The sequence below is a fragment of the Zychaea mexicana genome, assembly GCF_025766255.1.
Source record: "Zychaea mexicana strain RSA 1403 chromosome Unknown BDB00scaffold_8, whole genome shotgun sequence".
Taxonomy (NCBI): Eukaryota; Fungi; Mucoromycota; class Mucoromycetes; order Mucorales; family Lichtheimiaceae; genus Zychaea; species Zychaea mexicana.
In genome coordinates, this window is record NW_026516671.1 from 313980 (window position 1) to 328587 (window position 14608).

Sequence of the window (14608 nt, forward strand, 5' to 3'; positions counted from 1 at the left end):
CTTTATTTGTAATACTATTTATCTAGTTTCTCTCTCTTACCTTTTCTTATCACTCTCTAATTCCATTGTTATTTACTAAAGAAGCCCAGCATTTCTTTCAGCTGGCTTCGCTTACTCTCTCATTCATAACATGACAAAACCCACCAACACAGTTATACATATGTACTAGCGTCTTTTTTAACCATGCAATATTACTTAAATAAGCTTCTATGCTTTTATCAATAGTAAAAAAAGACATAATGGGATTTATCTAGAAAGCTCAATAGTTTCAAAATAGTTTTCGAGTGGAAGTAGAATTATACATTCAAATTGTAGTTGTATGCAAAACAATATTCTATACAGCCATATATGTATATACTTTTCGTTGTGGTTGTAGTTGGTCGTGATAATTGAGGATGTATATTTGGAGAGAAGAGAAGGCAGGAAAGAGCAGGTGAAAGGGAGGTATGTCGTCGTCGTCGTTATGGTCACCGTTGTCAAATAACAACTGCTTTTAGATCTTGAATCCAAGATCGCGCATGCACTTGAGGTGAGCGTTAATAAGATCCTGGCAGTTCTCCTCGCCATTGTCGAAAATGCATCGATCACGGGCCTTTTTGGTTTCAGGACAAGCACAGCATGGCTTGAGCGGTTTTCCGTCAGCGCCAATAGGCAATTCACCAGAATGAGTTGATGTGGTCTTTACAGGTTCGGCCATGGCTGAGTAATCAAAGAAAACTTTAAAGAGAAAAGAACTGTGCGAGTTATGTCAAAGGGGCCGCTCTCCCCCAGTTTTCGGTTGACTCACCCCGCCTCTTTCGGACAATTTTGAACCCGAGTCTTCCGATTCTTTCTTCTTGACTCTATGCGTCATCCGTCACCAAGAAGTCCCAGCGACATGAGGATATTCATAGAATTATCGATGGTTGCCCTCTTTTATTTTGAAAAATAAGTGTTTGATGTTGTTAAATTATATTCTTCTTTAAAATCATATAATATGTTGATATCGCTCCTCCGCAATATGACGATATTAAATGCTTACTGAACGTTCATTCAGAACTTACCAGAATATCATGTTCTTAAAAATCGCCCATTCTGAGTGGTTTAAAAAATATGAGATGCCTTTAAAGCAACACAGACTTGCATTCTACTTACAACTAAGTGTCGCTACGCTGCCTTTGTGTGTGTGCATGCCAACAGAAAAGAACATCTGCACAACAATGCATTTGGCGGCTCTAAAAAGAGATTGTCCTAGCAAAGCGCCTCTTTGGCAAAAGATTCTTATCGAGTAGACGAAAACACTTTATTTTTCAATAAATACGAACTATGTCCTAAGTAAAATACTTGCATCGCGTCAGATCTGGAAAGGTCTGTGGGCTAAAACGATCCTGGCTGGGCAGCAAGGGAAAAACGTTATGGATGAGTGATGGAAACTTTTGATGAATTAAGTTAGGGTGGTGGCGGTCGAGATAGATAGGAATTCACTATCGAGGTTCTTTTTCATTTTAGGGTTACATATTTTAGGAAGAGAGGAGACTAGCTTGCTTTGAAATACTGATCTAGTTGCTGATGATGGTATTGATGGTGGTTTGGAGGGGGGTCGGCGGTATCCAACCGTTTGATAAGGGATTATCTTGGATTGAAATCAGTACATGCGTTAAAACCTTCCTCGGGATGGCAATGTTGGTCTACTTTAAAAATAAAAAGTTGGCACACCTGTGGTCATACACGTCGCCAGTATTGTCGTATCTTGGAGCTGATGAGACATTTTTTTGGAAGCTTATTGAGAACATATGATATCGGATCGATAGTGTATGGGATAGGTTTGCCTAGTAGATGCTCATGTATGTTCAAGCACCATTGGAAGTGGTGGATAGTGATGGTGGCGATATCGTCCAGGCACCAGATTCTTGAAAATGGAAACATCATGGATACAAATAACTCAACAATGCTTTAAGACATTGTAATGTGTGCTACAGCGTGATTATAGTCAGTCATGAAACCCGTCATTGTAGCAAAGCATTGAAGCGAACCAGCACAACTAGCATTGTTTGCAGCTTGTGCATAACTAAAAGCCCATTGATTAATAATGTTGGTCATCATTGTAGTATTCAGGATCTGAGCACACAAAACAGCGGTTATTTAACAAGCTTCATTGTCAGGAATAAATAAGGACTAGCATAATTCTTATACAAGAGGATCTCGTAGTAGTTCTTTAGAAATGCGACGTTCTTGTTTATCCTCGCATTTACTGTTGTGTAGCTCTGTGGCTGGTAATCCAGTCGGTAACCAAGGGCAAAGTGGAGCCGTCTGATGCTTAGTTGATGCTGCTATAAGGCTCCTATGTCGTAAAGACTTCATTGATATGCTACTAGAAGTGATGGTTAGCAAGAACAGAAAAGTGGTTTGTGGGTGTCTCCGCTTTGCGGCCCTGAGGATCATTGTTTCGGTGCATGAATCAAAACAAAAAAAGAGCGCAGAATTTTATTCCCCTCAATACCACACCCTTTTTTGTTTTTCATTGAACGAAAATGGAGGAGAGTAATCAAGTACAGCAGAATCAAGTCCAAGATCAACCAATCGAGGTTCACGATGCACAAATTGATCACACTGCCAAAGATTGGATTCAAAATCAAGTGGATGCTGAAGTGGTTAGTTTGTGTGTCTTTCTCTCAGAAGAGGGGGGGGGTTATCTTTATTTTCATTCTTTTGCCGCAGGTGTGTCAAATTGTGTCTGTTAATCTCAAAAACACTTTTATCGACAATAGAAACGCGTACGAGACGCAGGTTCGAGTGTTTTGCCTTATAAAATCATCAACTGTGGCGTCGTGCCCAATTTCGAAAAGAAAACAGCGCGTGCCATCAATCGTATTGAACTCGATACCAACGTAGATGTTTCCAAAATCGAACAGGTAAAGAAGAAAGAGAACGCTTTTGTAAAAGCATGTCTACAAGTGTACTTTGAAATCTCATATGTAATTAAATTAATTTTAGGTGATGGTGTCGCCTGCTGTTCCATATCCACACAAGCCTAATTTCAACTATGTCAATGTAAGTATTCATCATCGTTTTATATTGACAACATTCTTAGACCTAACAGCAACCATGACTACCGCTACTTGCAGTTGATTCTTGTTTCCTCGCAACCTGTTCCGTTCCTTGCACCCTATCTCTACCAAACGAACGTACAGGTGACCCAGCCAGAAAAAGAGCAGGAAGGACGAAAGACGATTCCCAGCAAAGAAGTCGTATTGAAGAACGATCTGCGCGAGTTTTTATTCATCAACAAGCGAGGAATCCGTGCACGGTTTACCATCCATGCGTATCATGACGTATAGAATATATAACGAACGACAACAACAGCACCCGCTGTACCTCCCTACTAGCATCATTGTACATTTGTATGTACTGTATATACGATTTTTCTATCGACTAAAAAAACGCTATTATATATTTTTCTCTTTATGGACACAAATCTAATGGGATAAACAAACTAATTAAGCGCATTTCATGGCAATTCAATTAAGATAACCCCTGAACACGACCAATTCATTCGGTATCTTGTTGATAAAGTTTGCAAAAGATATTGTATATCAGTTAGCACAGCAATGCGACAACAACAGTATGGTGCATCCCGTTTATATTCGCCAAAAAGTAAACTCCAATAAAAGACCGAAAAGTTAAAGTTTTGCTTATTTGTTATTTACATATCTATTTAGAATAGTTATTTGAACTCGGTTTACTTATTTTGTTTGTAAAAAAAATAATCAGTCATCAAGTTGGCCGCTTTTGCCGGTTTTTGGCCGAGGCTGTATAGATTTGAAACACTGAACTTAAGCCGTATTTAAAGCTAGGATCGTTCTCAGCCAATAGAGTTGCGTCTTTACTAGTAAGAAGTCGATAATACACAGGTATTTTTCTGTGACCAGCCTGTGACTCATATGGCTGTGCATTTTGTGACCTGAGTGACCTGGAGCTCCTGATACATTGAGACATACAGCCGCAATATGTCTGGAGAAGAAACGGATAAAGAGGTCCGTAAGTTCTCTCCAAGAAAAAAAAAATGAAATCGCATAGGCGCATAGGCGTAGCAGCATTGGCGATTATAAACGGGATGCACCATAAACCATCATAGAATTCTTCCTTTGCTTGTTTTTCCTCTACATAAACAGTATTTCCTTTGTCTCTCGATTGTTTTAATTTAAACCGAATGCAGCTGTCAGCTTGATAACATGCTTTTTCTTGACGTATAGTATAAACGTTTGCTGGGCAAATATTCATGAAACTTTCTCATATTCTATGTAGATATAGTATGGAATATCCTATATCGAGTAAGTTCACTACAGAATTCTTTGATTTATTTAAAATCTGGCTGTGATCTATGACCAGGTTTAAACAGAAGACGTATGTATAAATAAGCACAAATTAATGCTTCTTACGGGCACGACGTGTCTCGCCTACATGCGCCATCCAAAATGGATACAATAGATTATATTAAATCTACTTTAACCAGTAGAAAATATTAATATGGCAATGAGGCTGGTGATATTTGCTATCTTTAATTGTGTTTGAGCTAGTTCTTTTGAAGGAATATGTGCAAAGAAGCCTATAAAGTCTTTGTACTGTATATGCAGTACTGCACATGTTGAGTCGTTAAGACCAATATTTAATAATAACAACTCAGCTGAACCCTTGGATCGTGACAATGGTGATTGCACCCAGGCCGCTCTTCCTGGACCATTGTTGATTTTCATCAAGCAGACAAGCAAACATAAAGTGCAACCTATTTTATTTTTCAAAAAAAGTACCATCACTATATGTAAAAGTACGACCAGAATCTAAAACAATACTTCCAACATTTATAAAATTGCGACTTTTGTGTGCGACCAGTTTCTATCAGCTTCACTGTAATTTAACGTGCATGTAGTAGCCTGATTTTTTTTTATTTCCATCTAAACGTTTGATTTGAACCAAGATAATTCAAGTGGATCGGCTGCATTTCCTAAAAATGTCTACTGTTCTTTTTTTCTATGCTTCTATGAAACATGAACCCAAAGAAAAGGGACCTCCATGATTCAAGAATGGCAAAGATAACAATAACCTCATCATCATCATCTCCGATGCGACACTATCACGAGGCTCAAAACTCCTCGACTTTGCACTGTGTCGTCGGGATTATTTTCTATCTCTTCTGCTACTGCTATTCTTCCCATTATCTATCTCCCCACTCCACCATGAAGCTCTCATTCAACGATGTGACCCATAAAGAACGCGTAAGTTAATAACTTAATAGCACTCAAGGAAAAATGGACAAACACGGTTTGCCGTTGGGGTTGGGGGTGCTTGTCTGGCTGTTGCTGCGAAATAAAAAGAGAGAGAGAAGAGAGAAAGCGGTTTCTCTTTTGATTGGTACATTCACGATTGATTTTAACACATTTATAAAAGGGTATTCTCGACCGACAATATGACGGATCGCCCTTTGCACAACACCAAAAGGAAACACCTGACCAACAACAACGCGAACCGACCGAACTGGCCATTTTCGACTTTGACTCCACGTTATTCTATTCGCCCCTATTGAGCCCTACGCTATGGCATCCCACACTCGTGCATGCGTTGACGACGGAAAGGTTTTTAGGCCCAGGATGGTGGCGGGATGTACGTAGCTTAGAACTCGGCGAGGAAGTAGAAGCCTCGGGTTGGGAAGGGTACTGGAATCCGTCCATTCTCAAAGAAGCACACGCATCGATCAAAAACCCCAACGTGCTGACAGTTGTGTTGACTGGCCGTCGAGTGCATCCATTCCACAAAATTCTACCACGCATGCTCGCTTCACAAAACTTGGCGTTCGACATGGTGTGCATGCGGCCTGATCCCGAAATCGAACACGGCCCATCTGTGTTTTCGTCAACAATGGATTTCAAGCAGGCGTATATATTGAATATGCTGGAAAAGGTTCCGTCGTTGAATAGGGTCGTCATGTGGGACGATCGGCTGCATCACGTGAAACGCTTCCGCACGTTCCTGGATAACCTCCGTCATAGTCCTCGTCTCAAGAGCCACAAGGTCATTTACGTCCAAGGGATCCGGCCGCGATACAATCCAGAGTGGGAGGAGGCGGTGGTCAACTCGATTCTCGATGGGTCGGCATATACGCTGGTGCCCATGGCTGCTTCGACTGTCGTGTCGTTGTCGTCCGAGGCTATCCAAGAACTCAAGAAATCATTCCCTTACAGGGTGCGCACCGAATTGAGTGGTGAGCTGCCCGTGTTCTTTGGCAATAATGTGGTTCTTGCGAGCAAGGATTTGGCAAGGCACAGAGTACCGCTCGGTGGGATTGGCACAGAGGTCGATATCAAGATCCACAGCGTGTCGTGTTCCAGGTCCTCCCATGGGTTGCAGCTGTTGGTGACGGTGAGTAAGGCTGGCATGAATCAGTACAGCAAGGATGTGTATCCGCTGCCGTTGTACATCAAACCGTCCGAAAGAAGCACAGTGATGAAGTTGGAATATTGGGATTGGTCGCCGACAAAAGTGGATGTAGTGGTACGGGGCAAAGTCGACTATGGTTATCTTAGAGGAATTGAAACTTTACGCAAACCTGGTAAACGGGCCCATAACACCTACTACCGCTAACTAAGCATGTATACCCTTCTCCCCCGCATAAAAGCTCAGGTACCTCCATCATATGCACCTATCTTCCGTCTTCCACTTCTATCGCAATTGTACCATTACATGGGAAAGCTTCCGATGCATCCTCCATATTACTCATTACATGTATACACACACACACACACAAGCACACTTCCAATACATATCAAACACGCAAAACAAAATGGCGTATTTTCTTTTTTTCTGTTCCTTCATTTGCAATCCCTTTCGTCAATATATATTTTTTTAAGTTGAAAAAATAAAATAAAAAAGCTAGGTTTCTTATCCTCTTTTTCTTTTTAAGGAAAAAAAGAAACAAAGTATGTTGTTTAGATTGTGTATTACTGTTATTGTCATTATTATTATCTTATCCCTTGATTAATAGTGTGTGTCATTATTGGTGGCGCCGTAAACGATCCACCTCACGTTTTAAAGCGTCGTTCTCCCGAGAGAGCCGATCACGTTCACGGAGAGATGCGGACAAGAGTTGTTGTAAATGTTCCACAGTATCATGGGTTGTCAGTGTCGTTTCAGGACTTTTTTTTACATTCATCATCATATCGTTGAGTAGAGTTCGCTGAGTGTCGGTCTGTTTCAGCAAGGCTTCCAGTTGGGTATATACAATAGCAGGCACACCACCAGCGGTATTACTGTTGTCATGACAAGTTGTTGTTGCACTTGTCAAGAGTCGTGCGGCGTTGGCAGTAGACTGATGATCGCGCGATAATGAAGTGTAAGGTGATGTGTTGGGCGATCCGGATAAGGAAGAGATGGGGGACTCGACATGTTCGTGTGGGTGGGTAGATGGAGTACTGGTGGTGATAGTGTTGTTATTGTTGTTGGGTTTGCTTGTTGTTGTTGAAGTAGTAGTACCGGAGGCACTGGATGTAGTCGTTGTGTCGCCAATCAGTTCGAATCGGCCCTTCTTGCGACACTCTGGGGGTAAAGGTCCTCCTGGTCCTGTAGCTATTGCCGCTGCAGTTGCTGCTGCCACTGCTGCTTCATTGGATGCTGCGGGCGGGTTAGACGATGGTTGTTGTTGTTGTTGTTGTTGATGGTGGTGATGATGTTCCCGGCCTGCAGGATTTTCAATCTCGACAGAAAAACGACTCGATTTCGTAGAACTCGTTGAACTGTTCCGCGGTAGTGATAAGCCGGATGAATTTGAGTTTTCGCGTGAGAGAGCGCTTTCGGAGCCAGAGGATGGATGTTGTTGCTGTTGCTGTTGCTGTTGCTGTGATTGTTGTTGAACTTCGAACCTTGACTTTCGTTCTTGAAAAAAGTACAAAAACGTTAAGTAACACTTTTTTTCAGATAGACGCCATTATGTAATACAACAATTACTTACCACCTGTTACACTGTCCTGACTACATAATCGAGATAAGGGCAAAGGCGCGATGTCCGAGGACGACGATGTTGAGTTGGTTGTACTCTCTGGATTTATACTAAAACGGCTCTTTTTGGGCTGTTGGGGTGGTTGCTGCTGCTGCTGCTGTTGTTGTTCGTGATCTGGCTTGGGCGGGTCCCGAATAACAACATCGCCAAACGAAATATGCTTTTTGCCATTATTGTTGTTGTTGTTGTTGGTGGTGGTGGTGGTATTATGAGTAGCTGCAACATTAGCGGCAGCGGTGGGCGGAACACTAGCAGGAGGCTCTTCAGTTGAGGGCGTGTCGAAATCCCACTGCTCTGTAGACTCAAAGGTAATAGCCTTTTGTGGCACCCTTTTGTGGGGCCGCTGGTCCAGGGGAGGAACATGGGCCAAAACCGACTTTACAAGATATTCCTTCTTTTTCGCCTGTTTGAAGAATGTGTGATGCAGTAGCTTTTCTGCTGTCGGTCTGTTTCAATTTCCGTAAAAGTAATAGTAGTAGATGTAGTCATAGGCAGTTAATATAAAGTCGTCACTTGATAGTTAGAAAAAACCATGGCAACACAGGGCAAACATGTAAAATTGTATGTAATAAGGTTTCAAAAGTACCTTTTCTGGGGATCTTTTTGAAGACAGCAGTCAATCATATCCTTGAACGCTCTTGAGTATTTGTGCACGGTCGACTCCCGATCTAAGGTCGGGGGATCGTTGGACAAGGTCAGCATGAGGACCTGGTGACAATACACACAACGCAGTTATATCCGAGCCAAGGAGGAAAAAGAGAAAAAATGAATCAGCTTATACCACTACTACTACCACTACTACTACTACTACTACCACCCTCAAATCTCAAACAAACACACACAAATACACGTACCTTCATGGGAGGAAATTTGGCAAACGGGGCATGGCCCTTAGCCAACTCGAGAGCAGTAATACCGAAACTCCAAATATCGGCCTTGTAATCATACCCGGCTTGTTCCATTACCTCGGGCGCCATCCAACATGGCTAAACAAGATGTTTGTGTATGTGTGTGTGTGTGAGAAAAGTGGTTCACCGCAGAAATATAACGTCATTCTCCTGTTCACACAACACCCTAGAAACACCACACATTCTCTCCCCGAAAGCAAACTATTATTACCGTTCCCACAAACGTCTTTCGGACATCGCCATTCTCGGCCAATGAACTGGACACTCCAAAATCGGCAAGCAAGACACCGCCATGGTCATCCATCAATAGATTTCCCGCCTTTACATCACGATGAATGTGACCATTCTTGTGCAGATACACAAGTCCTTCCAGTGCTTGCCTGAGGATCGTAGCAATCGTCACTTCTTCAAACCCATGTTGGAACCCTGTCTTGATAATGTCCAAGCAGGAACCTACATATGTCACCCCCCCTAACAGTTCAGTTTCCATCTGGTACCCAATCCAACAAAACACAATCTTCCCTTCTAGATAAATGAGATAGAAAGAAAAAAGAAAGAAAGAAAAACGTTACCGGCAGATAAATAAGGTGTGACAATGTACAATTTGGATCCATTCACAAAAGAGCCATAGACGCGTAGGACATTTGGATGTTTGGACAAAGCCATCAGGGCCGTTTCTCTCCTGAGCTCGTCAATCTGGTTCCGCTCAAACATGTCCAGATCAATCATTTTCAGCGCGACTTTTCGCTTGGTAGGCTTGTATACGGCGCCGTACACCACTGCCGAAGAGCCATAGCCAATAGGTGACTTGAGTTCAAAGTCGTCGAGTCGATTCGCCCAGTTGGTGTCTGTTGTTGCAGAGTGGAATGAGGATGCCAGCGACACACTCGACACATTGGGATGGGCAGAATGTAACAGTGAGGTTGAATCAGCACTGTTACTATTATTATTATTATTATTAGTATTATTATAGTCTTGGGATGATCTGGATGGTGGAGACGCAGCTTCAGAGAATCGACGAGCCATGTTGCTGGAAAGAGGTGGGGGACTGCTGTGACGATGGTTAGACGAAGATGTTCTCATGAGACTGCCAGATCGAGGACGAGCACGGTCAAAGGAGGAAGAAGAAATGCTGCTGTTGTTGCTGTTGCTGTTGCTGTTGTTGTTGGTAGACCCCTTCAGGAACGAAGGCGGCGATAAAGGGGCTTGCGACATCGAATACGTTAGACTGTAGTGAGTAGTTGTTGTTCTGCTGCTGCTGCTGCTGCTGCTTCTGCTGCCGTCTAGTAGTTGTTGTATCTTGTTCGTATAGACTGGTCGTATTCATCCGAAAACAGAACAAAGAAAGGGTTGGGGGGGGGGATGGCCGTTATTTTATCTTCTTTTTTTTCTTTCTTTCGTGTTTGTTATATGATCGCTCTTTTTCTAGTTTCTTTCGGCACTCAAGGGGGCTGTTTTGTCTATGTCCTTTTTTGTTGTTGTTTTGAGAGCGGAAAAGAAGTGAGAGAGAAAGAGTGAGTGAGAGGAAAAGAAAGAAGAAAGAAAGTGTGTGTGTGAGATTAAAAGAAAGTATAAGAATAGTAATAATACGACAGACCGTGTCGTCGGTCTCTCTCTCTCTCTCTCTCTCTCTCTCAATCACCAAAGAAAAAAAATTCGATCTCCACGTTTCAGAAAAAAAAAAAAAAGTGCGGTTATGTTTTATTAGCACTGCCACCAGCAGCACTGCTACTACTACTACTACCACCGCTGCTACTGGTACGAATATTTTCAATTTCCCTTCGGAGTGCCTCGTTTTCCCGTTGTAAAGATTGATTTTCCCGCATCGATGCCTGCAGCTGTGTCTCCAACGTATCCTAAAACAACAACAATTAATATTTTAGCCATGTTTTGCAGCATTGTTTTCCCATATTAAAAATGTACAAAATAGCCCATTTTCCCTTACCACTGTAGATAAAAGTTCGTCCATATTACTATTGGGTCTAAAATACCAACCGGGAATCATCATCATCAGCATCAATCATCATCTCAAAAAGATATTACCATTGCACGACGCGCCTTCCCCCTCTGATTTCTGTGTGTGTGTACCCGGACTCATCTCTCTCCACGACGCACCGAGCAAATAAACTTACCTTTCCTGTGTATCGGATGATCCGGACTTCTTTATTATTGATGATGATAATGATGATGATGCTGTTGTTGTTGATGATGTGGTTGATTTGAGTATGCCGGAGAGTTCTTGCAATAGATTTCGTTGCGTTTCGTTCACTTTGATGAGTTCCTCCATATGTGTTTGAAACGTGGGCAACGCTTGATCTGAGCCGAGTCGCAATAACTGGCCGCGCGATAACGATGACGAAGGCGATGTGCTTGACGATGATGAGTATTCGTACGGATGCAGCACTGTACAGAAAAATTTAGATCAATAGAGTGGCCCCACATTGCTTAAGAGTACTAAAGACAGTATTACCATCTGATTTCTCGTTATTGTTGCTAGCACCACTGCCACCACCAGCACCACTAGGTCGACCCGATTCAGACGATAGCTCGAATCGGCCAACTTTTCTGCTGTGATCGTCTTTGGTATCTGTTAAAGGTTGGTATCTTGCCGGCAGCCGCGAGTGGGATGATCCGTCTCGTGTTAAAGCATGGCCATTCACCGACGACAATGAATTATCACGCGATAACGACAGGTTATTTACTGCGGCAACAGCAGAGAGTTGTGGCGACGCCGATGAGGATGTCGTGCTTGTTGTTGTTGCCTGATGATGATCGCCATGGTGCACCTCAAACCGGGATTTACGATCTAGCGTGCCTGCTATATTATCATGGCTAGCTGATTTAGAAATCGGCTTGTCAGATGATGTTGATGATGCAGTCGAGTCTGCTGTCTGTAACTGTTGTTGTTGTTGATGTGGTTTATCTTGCTGCTGCTGCTGCTGTTGTTGCTGTTGCTCGGATTGCTTATTGACGCTGAAGCGGCCTTTCTTAACACCTTCATCGGAACTGTTGTCTGTTAAAGGCGCCAACATCGGACTATTGTTCGTTTCTGAAACGCTGGCCTGACGTGAGCATGGGATTGAAAGATCGCCGGTTGCTCCTCCTCCTCCTCCTGCGGGCATCGAGGGGACTTGTTCGCGCGAAGTTTCTTCCACAACAAACCGAGACTTTTTGGTAGGTGCCACAACTTCTGCTTGAACAGACGCTGCATAGGGTTGAGGCGGATTTTTCACGACAACATCTCCAAACGAAATATGCCGTCTTCCGCCTTGCACCTGTTGTTGTTGTTGTTGTTGTTGACTAGTAGATTGTTGCTGCTGCTGCTGCTGCTGTTGTTGTTGCTTGTCTTTCGATTCTTCTTCAACGTCATCGTCTTGAAAATCCCACTCATCAGTCTTTGTGATCGAGATCTGGCGTTGAGGAATCTTCTTGTGTGGACGCTGTTCAAGGGCTGGCAAGTCCGTCAATAATGTTTTAACAAGATAGTCACGTCGCTTCGCCTGCTTAAAGAACTGATGCTGCAATAACTTTTCTGCCGTAGGTCTGATTATACAAAAAAAACATTAGATTAGATCAGTATATCACACACACACACACACACACAAGTAACCTCGTTTCATTACTTACCGTTTTGAAGGATCCTTGTTGAGACACAGATCAATCATGTCCTTAAAGACACGTGAGTATTTGTGTTTTGTGGTTTCCCGCACTAACGTAGGTGGATCACTGGACAGCGTCATCATCAGCACCTGTTATACATAAACGCAAAGGTACACACACAACAGATGCAGTAGTATGTAGAAAATGCAATGGATCCCGTGAGTATAAATAAACAAGAGATGACCATTGTTCCGTTCCGTTCCTTTTCATTCTTACCTTGAGAGGAGGCAGCTTTGCAAAAGGAGCATGGCCAGTAGCCAGTTCGATAGCAGTGATACCGAAACTCCAGATATCGGCCTTGTAGTCATAGCCGGCTTGTTCCATGACTTCGGGTGCCATCCAACAGGGCTTAAGAGGAAGGACAAGATGATACAAGTTAGCATTATCATCATATTGTGTGTATGCGACAATGTTAATATCAAGACTAATAAGACTAATAATAATTTTTTCTGCAAAAGTAAAAAAAGCACCACGTGGTATGTGCAGACTCTCCTCCCCTCCCCTCCTCCGCACACACACATAACAATCACAGTCCCCAGCGTTTACGAAATAAACTTACCGTGCCTACAAATGTCTTTCGCACGCCTCGATCACCCGTATCCATCAACGAGCTCGACACGCCAAAATCGGCCAAGAGGACTGTGCCATCCTCGTCCATCAACAGGTTACCGGCCTTGACATCGCGATGGATATGTCCGTTCTTGTGCAAATAAGCCAGTGCCTCCAGCGCCTGTTTCAGGATCGTGGCAATGCTGAGTTCGTCCAATCCTTCACGGAAATTGGTCTTCATGATATCCAAGCATGACCCTACTCGTTTTTTGAGAGTTAGTTTGTTATGTAGTGCACATACATCTTTTGGGTGACAAAAGCAAAAGCACTTTTTTTTTACCTCCTGCAAGATACGGAGTGACAATGTATAATTTTGATCCGTGTACGAATGAGCCCAGGACGCGCAACACGTTTGGATGTTTGGATAAGGCCATCAAGGTGGTTTCGCGCTATTTAGAAAATTTGCATTTGTTACCACTTGCTGTTACTCCCCCTAATAAAATGGATGGAAAGAAAGGGAGAGGGAGAGAAAGAGTATATAATAGATAGTTACTCGAAGTTCATCGATTTGATTTCGTTCAAACATATCCAAATCAATCATCTTGAGAGCCACACGATGATTCAATGGCGTATAGATAGCGCTGTACACGACTGCTGACGAACCATAGCCTACAAGTGGTGGTAGTTTTTATATATATCGTCACCAGTGTGTAATATGTTTTTATGAGTGAGCCAAACATTAATGACGAAACAGAAGAGAAAAAGAAAAAAAGACAGTACCGATGGCTCCCTTGATGACAAAGTCATCAATGCTTTGAATGACAACCTGCGAATCTGTCGCCGAGGGGATCGGCGAAGCAGGCGTCGATTGATCTTGATGCTGCACGGTCGTTGATATTTTAAGACTGTTGAAGATATCGGCTGCGCTTCCGATCGACCGCTTTTGTTGCGAGGAAGAGTGATGGAAGCTCGAAGAACGGGAGACGTTGTTCGTGTGTTGTTCGTTATTGCTGTTGTTGTAGTTATTGTTACTACTACTACTATTACTACTGTTGCTGTTGAGCGTTACTACCACAGGTGCATCCGAGGATTCACTGCTTTCGGTGGTTAGCATTTAACGAAATGCCCTTTTTCGTTTCTTATTATCGTAGATTTCAAAAGAGAAAGAGAGAGAAAGAGAGAGGAAGAGAGGGGTGGATAGAGAATAGTAAAAGTATTAGTGGTTTATTAGCGGTGTGCGTGTGAGAGTAAGTAAGTGAGTGAGTGAGTGAGTGAGTGAGAGACGAAAAAATAAAATAAAATAAAAATTCCAGCTATTATTTCTTCTGTATGACACGCGCGCCTAATGCTTACTAGTATAACACTCTGACCTATACCACCCTGACCCCCCTCCCTCACCCATCCTTTGGGCATGGCCTCACTTTTGACAAACCACTGCACTATTAGCAGAGCGTTGTGTGTTTGT

At 42.8% G+C, this 14608-nt stretch overlaps 5 protein-coding genes across 5 annotated transcripts; 2 read left to right on the top strand and 3 right to left on the bottom strand.

The window, feature by feature from the left end:
- Positions 1 to 493: 493 nt before the first annotated feature.
- BDB00DRAFT_756389 (cytochrome c oxidase copper chaperone) lies at positions 494 to 697 on the bottom strand (the record flags this gene model as incomplete). The annotated part of the gene is made up of 1 exon (XM_053118903.1): positions 494 to 697. The coding sequence occupies one exon, from the start codon at positions 695 to 697 to the stop codon at positions 494 to 496; it is 204 nt and encodes a 67-aa protein (XP_052983914.1).
- A 1763-nt stretch (positions 698 to 2460) lies between these two features.
- On the top strand, positions 2461 to 3714 carry BDB00DRAFT_585028 (uncharacterized protein). The gene is made up of 4 exons (XM_053117947.1): positions 2461 to 2630; positions 2748 to 2891; positions 2974 to 3030; positions 3105 to 3714. The coding sequence occupies exons 1-4, from the start codon at positions 2511 to 2513 to the stop codon at positions 3315 to 3317; spliced, it is 534 nt and encodes a 177-aa protein (XP_052983915.1). The 5' UTR covers positions 2461 to 2510; the 3' UTR covers positions 3318 to 3714.
- Positions 3715 to 4810: 1096 nt separating this feature from the next.
- BDB00DRAFT_803491 (uncharacterized protein) lies at positions 4811 to 6907 on the top strand. The gene is made up of 2 exons (XM_053122022.1): positions 4811 to 5252; positions 5425 to 6907. The coding sequence occupies exons 1-2, from the start codon at positions 5025 to 5027 to the stop codon at positions 6613 to 6615; spliced, it is 1419 nt and encodes a 472-aa protein (XP_052983916.1). The 5' UTR covers positions 4811 to 5024; the 3' UTR covers positions 6616 to 6907.
- Positions 6908 to 7024: 117 nt separating this feature from the next.
- On the bottom strand, positions 7025 to 9960 carry BDB00DRAFT_784578 (kinase-like domain-containing protein; the record flags this gene model as incomplete). Its single annotated transcript, XM_053120472.1, has 6 exons — positions 7025 to 7902; positions 7979 to 8472; positions 8613 to 8734; positions 8881 to 9012; positions 9146 to 9405; positions 9507 to 9960. 6 exons carry the CDS (start codon positions 9958 to 9960, stop codon positions 7025 to 7027), a joined length of 2340 nt encoding a protein of 779 aa, XP_052983917.1.
- Positions 9961 to 10565: 605 nt separating this feature from the next.
- BDB00DRAFT_925757 (kinase-like domain-containing protein) lies at positions 10566 to 14391 on the bottom strand. Its single transcript, XM_053128817.1, has 10 exons — positions 13924 to 14391; positions 13697 to 13812; positions 13484 to 13592; positions 13154 to 13401; positions 12811 to 12942; positions 12562 to 12683; positions 11405 to 12477; positions 11067 to 11337; positions 10880 to 10916; positions 10566 to 10790 (listed from the first exon to the last, which is right to left on the bottom strand). Exons 1-10 carry the CDS (start codon positions 14255 to 14257, stop codon positions 10629 to 10631), a joined length of 2604 nt encoding a protein of 867 aa, XP_052983918.1. The 5' UTR covers positions 14258 to 14391; the 3' UTR covers positions 10566 to 10628.
- Between the last annotated feature and the right edge of the window lie 217 nt (positions 14392 to 14608).

What these genes read in the sequence shown, in the direction of transcription:
- BDB00DRAFT_925757 (XM_053128817.1), bottom strand. Translation starts at nt 14,257, where the DNA reads ATGCTAACCACCGAAAGCAGTGAATCCTCGGATGCACCTGTGGTAGTA. An exon ending in CAATAACGAGAAATCAGATG is followed by an intron (nt 11,338 to 11,404) that starts GTAATACTGTCT and finishes TTTTCTGTACAG; the next exon opens with TGCTGCATCCGTACGAATAC. An exon ending in ACGAACTTTTATCTACAGTG is followed by an intron (nt 10,791 to 10,879) that starts GTAAGGGAAAAT and finishes TTGTTGTTTTAG; the next exon opens with GATACGTTGGAGACACAGCT.
- BDB00DRAFT_803491 (XM_053122022.1), top strand. Translation starts at nt 5,025, where the DNA reads ATGAACCCAAAGAAAAGGGACCTCCATGATTCAAGAATGGCAAAGATA. An exon ending in ATGTGACCCATAAAGAACGC is followed by an intron (nt 5,253 to 5,424) that starts GTAAGTTAATAA and finishes CATTTATAAAAG; the next exon opens with GGTATTCTCGACCGACAATA.
- BDB00DRAFT_585028 (XM_053117947.1), top strand. Translation starts at nt 2,511, where the DNA reads ATGGAGGAGAGTAATCAAGTACAGCAGAATCAAGTCCAAGATCAACCA. An exon ending in ATCAAGTGGATGCTGAAGTG is followed by an intron (nt 2,631 to 2,747) that starts GTTAGTTTGTGT and finishes TATCGACAATAG; the next exon opens with AAACGCGTACGAGACGCAGG. An exon ending in CTAATTTCAACTATGTCAAT is followed by an intron (nt 3,031 to 3,104) that starts GTAAGTATTCAT and finishes CGCTACTTGCAG; the next exon opens with TTGATTCTTGTTTCCTCGCA.